Source organism: Sinocyclocheilus rhinocerous, unplaced genomic scaffold, assembly GCF_001515625.1.
Source record: "Sinocyclocheilus rhinocerous isolate Xijiao unplaced genomic scaffold, SAMN03320098_v1.1 scaffold72, whole genome shotgun sequence".
Classification (NCBI taxonomy): Eukaryota; Metazoa; Chordata; class Actinopteri; order Cypriniformes; family Cyprinidae; genus Sinocyclocheilus; species Sinocyclocheilus rhinocerous.
The window spans coordinates 4,389,277-4,396,292 of NW_015628351.1; the positions used below are offsets into that span (position 1 = coordinate 4,389,277).

Genomic DNA, 7,016 nt, shown 5'->3' on the forward strand with positions numbered 1-7,016 from the left:
ACGATTCATCAATCTGTGTAAATCCAAACAGGAAAAAATCGTTTAATCTTCCAATTATAATGTAGTATAACGTGCTTCGCTTTCTCTTTTCTTAAATACAGTCTTTCTGAAATATTGCTAATAGTTTAATGATTTAATGCAGTTAATGTAATAAAAAACACACTGCAATAACAAAACATTTGAAAGTCGTTACAATCCGGATGGGATGGTTACTCTTCAACTGTCACGATTCCAAGTTCATTCAGAGGTAGGCCTACATCACATTGCGCAAGTAAAATGGGTTGCAAATTTAGTTTCATGTTGACTACAAGTTTGAAATGAAGAAATTTGACAATTTTGTCATTCAATCCAATAGCCCCCTTTTAAACTTCTAAGTTGCGAGTGAAGTGTTTAATAACAATGTACAAATTATAGTTGGTGAGTCTCCGCAGATTCAATTTGCCGACATTTACACTTTTTGCTGCTCTGTAGACACTGATTTCACACAATACATTCCGTGTTATGAAATTTGCTGCTTGCATGCTTCGTCTGTGTCTGTTTGTCATGTTGCAGTGTGTGTGTGTGTTTGTTTGAGAGAGATGCTGTGTGGTTACTGAGTTTGACAGTATGCTTAAAAGAGTGAAATGTACCAGCATTGGCACGACACTATGTATGACACTAAACTAGTTAACTTAAATGACAATTAGACTAGCTCATCATAGCTTAGTGAAAATATTTAAGGCATTTGATGATTTGAAAATTATTTATGATATTTGGTGTAAATGCATATTGTTCCTTCCTATGGCCTTAAACTCCCATTATAATTTCTTTTGACGTGTATTTGTTTCTTGTTGTGTTTATATTTAGCCAGCTTAACCTAAACAAGAGGACAAAAAAGAAAACTATTTTTTTAAGGTTTTGGGTTTATTTAAACAGCTTCACCCCTGAATAATTGTTTTATGTCTTAGGACTTTTTTAAATGTCTGATATAATTTAAATTAAATAAAAACCCATCTGAATTCACAAGTCATCGCTTGTGGTTATTATGTGTGTTGAATGAATACAACGATACACAAGATGTTATTTCAAGTTTTACTTCCGTCAGTCAAGAGGGAACACTTGTGATTCATTCAGTGTTGTGGACATTTTCTCTCTTGTTCAAATTTTACATGGTTGCCCATTGGATAATTTTCAAATGTTCACATAAAGGACGGCATAGTAATGCATGAAGACTGCCAAAGGAGAATTGCAGATAAGTAGCAAGGCTTTGACGTTTTGCTCACAGCTGTATTTCCTTTCATCTATTTCCACTGGCCCTTCTCATAGTCCCATTTGGCTGAAAAACCCTCCACGGGGTTCACCCGCATGTCCAGCATCCGCTTCACCTGCATAGCCTGCCATTCGTCATCAAGGGTACGAGGATGAGGGGGATACACTGAGAGAGCACAGAAGATTCACCTATTTTAATTCAGACATAAATCACGGAATTAAAAACCAAAAATGTAAGACGATCCCTTACCATAGTACCTTTGCCAGAGAACAACCAGGCCAGTGAACCCAATGAAGAAAAAGATACCGCCCAACACCGTCTTCCACTCACCTGTTGGTTTCTTCATCTCGGCGTATGTCTCATTAAACATAATCCTGTACACTGCCACCAAGAACCACAGCAGATAAAGATTGCAACATACAGTATTTTAGTTTTTTCCCCATGATTTTGTCTGTGCTTTGTCCTGTTAGATAAAAATCCTGTCCAATTGTTGACATATTTCTTGAAGTTGGGGTGGGACAAATCATAGGGATTGTCCTTTTTATTTTATTTAAATTAGCCAATAATTTACTTGTTATTGCTAGTCAGAGGTAGAAGGTATGAAGGGGAGTATCTTAATTTAGTGAGCATTTAATAGAACATTAATTTGGACAAACCTATTAATGCAACGAGACATCAACAGTTTTGGTCCATTTTCTCGTAAGAAAGGATAGATTTTAAACATCAATACCTGCTAAATGTAAATTTGCCAACTTTTAGCACTAGAAAATTTTAAAGCCACAAAACTCTTTAATTTGACTGTATTGCTCATATAAACATATTTGGACTCTCTAATAAGTACTGAATAAAAGAGACATAGGAGCATTAGCAGTACTAACAGGCAAGTTTCTCCTCTTTGGAAAGGCTGTTCCAGGGGCCTTTCTCCTTCTGCTTCAGGCTCTTGTCTGCAGCACTGAGGGTGTCTTTGTATGGTCTGTCAGGCAGAGGAGTGTCCAGACGGTCCCAGTACAGGGGCACAGACATGTCCGTCTGTTCTGTCACCCCACCTGTGAGAACAAGAGGAAATGATCAATTGACTAATGAGAGAAAAATACAAACATGAAATAGAAAATGCAGGAAAAAAAAAAAAAGTAATTTTATATAAACATCGTTATAATGATGTAATGCTGCTCATTGGTCATCCTTGTTTACATAGTCAAAATATTTCATTTTATTTAATTTTATGCTGTTTTTTAAAATAACGTTTAACATTACCATGCCCATGACTGGCCATCTTGACACCGCTGGAGCTGAATGCAGCCACTCCCCGTCTGGACAAAAGCCCCGCTACACGTCCGGCTGTCAAGTGCAGCATCTGATCTACAAAAGAAAAGAAAAACACACTCAAAACCTCTCAGAAAGAACACAATACCTGGCAGACTAAGGTGAAATACAGTCTAACCAAAATTCAACATTTCTCACATTATCACAGTTTATTTGCTATAAATTAAAATGGTAATAAAATATGGCAAGATCTCAAGAGTTAAACTGTGTCAGAACAAATTCATCTTGATAACGTCAGATAACTTTGATAGAAAGTTATGTAATGAATTAGGTTGAATAGCCGTCAGCTGTTAAATTTAAGTACAAAATTAGATAATACCAATTTAGGTCAACCAATTACCAAGCAATATTTAATTTTGTTCAGTCTGTGGTGTAAAAAGGTTGCGTTAACAATTAAAGAAAAAACACTTAAGCAACACATGGTCAGATCAAAGTGTCTGAAGAATTTTTGGTCCCAAATGTTTATCAATTTTACTGGTAGTCCACTGTATGAAGAATTTTTGGGTATAATATGTCACAGTTCACTTTATTTTGCTATCCTCACTTTCATTTCTGAACTATAGTGTCCTGCACCCACTAGTAAAAAAAAAAAAAATATCAAAAATGATATCTGGTGTCTGAATAATTTTTTGTTTGACTGTATAACGCAAATGGTGGTGTAACTACTTTTTTAACTTTTATGTGATCTACACTATGGAAACTGTTGCTGTTCCTAAAGCCAAGTTGAACGCCATCCTCTTAATGTAAGTACCTCAATATGCTTGTGTATTATGCATTCAGTTCTGGTGTTGTTTAGTACTAAATGATTACAAAGTAAAAAGGGAAAAACCTTGATTTGAGGACTTTTTTGCAATTTTACTATGCATGTATACTTAAAGGTACATAACCCCCCTGATGCTTTAGTTCATTCTTCTGTTCTGGATCAAATCTAAATCCCTGCTTGTTTAGTCTAGTCACATAATCATCTTTTGCTGTTAATTACAGTAAGTCTCCACCATCCACAGGTTGTGTGTCTATGATACAAAGATCTGGGAAATTTGGTGTTGAACAAAACCCCATTAAAATATTTAATTATTATTTTTTTTTTACAAAGAAAATTGGACATTTGCTGTCATAAAACATTCTTTACTTATCTGTGCAAAGCACTTTCTGCACCCTCCATGTGCAGCAAGAGAGAGACAAAAATACTGTCATTAAAATGGACGAAACTGGCAAAAGCCCAAACCAAGAGTTCACAATGACCCCTGTACACTCTCCAACTCTCCAACAAATTAACAAAACATTTATAAAAGTGATTATTTACATATGGCTAGCTCTATACATTGTTATTCTACTGTAAAGATACGGACAGCACGATCATGTACAACAGTAAGTAAAAGCAAAGAAGTCATTATGTAAATGCATTAAACTCAAGTGTATGCTTATCAGTTTTGCGACACTGTTAAATGCTGACCAATTCATCCATTTCTCTCTAAGCATAAAGATTATGCTGGATCTCTTTCTCTTGCTGCAGAATTTTTAAACATGTCATCTTTGGAACTATTTGAAGTATTTTTTCAAATGTGCTTTTAAGTGCACAGATGCATTTTCTTTCCGTTTTTAGTCCATGCTTACTATCCTTCTCCCCCTGCTACTTCTAGAAAGTTCCCTCATCGTACTCACAGCTTTCCTGAGAGACAAGATGATAAGGATGACAAAAATCACAAATAAGAAATTACTGGGGGAAAAAAAGAAAAAAGTGCACACTTGCTTCGGTTTATGCGTATGTCCCTACTTGGGCTGCTGGCACTAACTGACCATGAAAACACAGGGGTGGGTGGAGAAAGGAAGGAGAGAGAGAGAGAGCTAGTGGGAGGTATTGGCTTTAGTAGGGATTTTAAACTGTGAGAGACTGTGCAAGTAAACATCTGAGACAACCATGTGACTTCACTGTTCACTGGGACGTCTGTGCTGAAGTTTAACTCTTCATATATCAAATGCTCAGTACTGGTTTTGTTGTTTATTTTTATGGCAGTTTTTCCCCTTCTTTTTCATATTTAGTTTTGATCCCATAAAGACTTGTTTTTGAATCCGCAGATCATTTTATTTATGATTAGGCTACAGTTCTTGGAAGCAAACTTTCAGAGAACAGAGGAAATGGAAGCAGTCATAAAGAAGATGCCAGAAAAAAAAGGGGAAAAGAGGAGGGGGAGAAAGGCGTGGAGTTTATTTGGCTCATGTCCAGTCCTGATCTGGGTTTAGCCCAATGCAACCTGAACTAAAGTCTGCCTCAGAAGTCTGGCAGTGAGTCTGCATGTGGGAATATGTTTCACCGCTCAACCAGAAGTGAAAGCACAAAGTGTCAGATATATCTAAAGAAAGATCAGACAATCATACATGGTCAAATCCTGTTTTTAAATGTCATTTCTTCGGATTCTCAGATCTCTCTGCTTTACTGTAACTAAGTGTTTTAGAAAAGTGGGAATTTCTCAACAATAACTTCAGGTGTCATGCTCTTCTTCTTTATGAACAACATATTTGTTGCCACACATTTTAAGGATTTCATATCTCAGTGCCCTGAAGGAATGTTAAAAACAAGCCTCCAACAAATCTCTATCAACACCATCTTTCACATGCTGTTGAGTATCACAAAAAACAAACAAACAAAAAAACTTCAATTTATACAAAAGAGAAAAAAATACTGTATACTAAGTATACCACAAGATTAAAATAGTAAAATCATTTTCAACTCATGATCATTTAAAGTCCGTAAACATTGAAACTTATGATACACACTAGAAGGAAATGGACGTGATGAAAGTGCAATTTTAAATATGATCATTTAAACTGAATAAAAACCTATTTAATTAAATATCTGATTCCATATCATTGCTGTTTTTATATTATAAATGTATAAAAGAATATTAAAAAGAAGATTTATGTTATTTGAAATAAAAGTAACAAAAAGTAACCAAAAGCTAGTTGCCAAGGAAACATCTCTCATTTCCGTTAATAGTGTAACTTACTGTACTAAAATAACTAAAACTACAATGGAAATAAAATGAATAAAATTTACACACACACACACACACACACACACACACACACATATATATATATATATATGTTAAAGTAATACAAATGACAAAACACAATAAAACTAAAACTTTAACTAAAATTAAATGAAAATGAAAACTAAAATTATAAAAATAAAAAACCCGTAAAAACCCTACAGTAAGTTGTTTTAACCTAAAATGTTGCTTTAACAGGGCCTGGCTTACTTGTCTACTTTTACTAGTCTACTTTTCACTTGTAAAATGTTGCTTTAACAGGGCCTGGCTTACTTGTCTACTTTCACTTGTCTATTTTCATGACCATTCTGTGTTAGATACAAGAACCTGAAGTGCAACCTTTACACATGAACTCTGATGTACCCAGAATGACCTGCTCAGTACTTATGTTTTCTCATAAGCATTTGTGTATACAACTGAATTTGATCTGTTTTCATCAGCCATTCAATCATGCTGAAACAGGGCTACATGTGTAGATGACAACACCTTCAGTTGTCACTGTCACTTTTTTTCTCAACTAACAACAAAAAAATGCAGGACAAGTTGGGACAGTTTTCTTTAGATGCAACTCAAACTAAAGCTGTCACACCAGCTGTAAACAAGGCCTAAAGTGGACTAAACAATCTAAACAAACTCTCACTGGTTGTGTATCAGTGAATAAATGAAAAAGAACAAGACATAAATGTCTTTTTGAAAAGCAACAGCAAGAGCTGAGCTCATTTGTGTGAATGTACAAACCTTCAGAAGCATCTAGGTGGCAGCAGTAAGCCTCACACGGTGCCAAAAACCGGTCTTCAATCATTCTTAGTTTATACAGGGGGCAGCAGTGAGTCTTACCGAGCATATGTCTTAAAACGTGATAAAGACTGCACATTTCACAAGCTCGACCGTTATGTAGGCCTACAAGTCAGGCTTTTGTTGGTGATGTGAATACGAAGGCTTGCTTTGCTTTAAAACGGGAATAAAGGCCAGACTGGAAGTCTAATTCACCAAAGTCCTCTGGAATTCACAATGGGTTTTTAGAATAGATATTTCTGAGAACCATAAGGTCCGTGGTGAACTACTTGAAGAGACATTTTGTTCTATAACATAACACAATGTCAAATGTGAATTTTAAAACTGTTATACTGGTGCTGTTAGTGTTAAGTTACTATGAAATGACTACACTGGTTGTCTGATTTGTCAAGCTAGCATATACTGACACTGATGTGGTAGTTACTTAGCAACTTACTTTTTTAATAATTGCAAAATTCACACTTGAGGTATAACTGCCTAATTTTTGCTACAATAAAAAGTTAACGTCTCTTCAAGTAATGATAAGGACAGACCTTATTTCACTCATAAATCAAAACTGCTGTTCTAAAAACCCATAGGAAATTCCTGAGGGAAATCCA

The 7,016-nt window shown here is 35.4% G+C and overlaps 1 protein-coding gene across 2 annotated transcripts; it reads right to left on the minus strand.

Moving 5' to 3' along the window:
- Positions 1-1,057: 1,057 nt before the first annotated feature.
- Positions 1,058-4,411, minus strand: LOC107737631 (cytochrome c oxidase subunit 4 isoform 2, mitochondrial-like). Of its 2 annotated transcripts, none has more exons than XM_016549200.1 (5): positions 4,235-4,411; positions 2,504-2,603; positions 2,128-2,295; positions 1,499-1,630; positions 1,058-1,414 (listed from the first exon to the last, which is right to left on the minus strand). In XM_016549200.1, exons 2-5 carry the CDS (start codon positions 2,601-2,603, stop codon positions 1,281-1,283), a joined length of 534 nt encoding a protein of 177 aa, XP_016404686.1. In that variant the 5' UTR covers positions 4,235-4,411; the 3' UTR covers positions 1,058-1,280. The 2 variants fall into 2 exon arrangements, with proteins under 2 accessions (XP_016404686.1, XP_016404687.1); XM_016549201.1 differs by having other exon boundaries at positions 2,504-2,608.
- Positions 4,412-7,016: the final 2,605 nt, after the last annotated feature.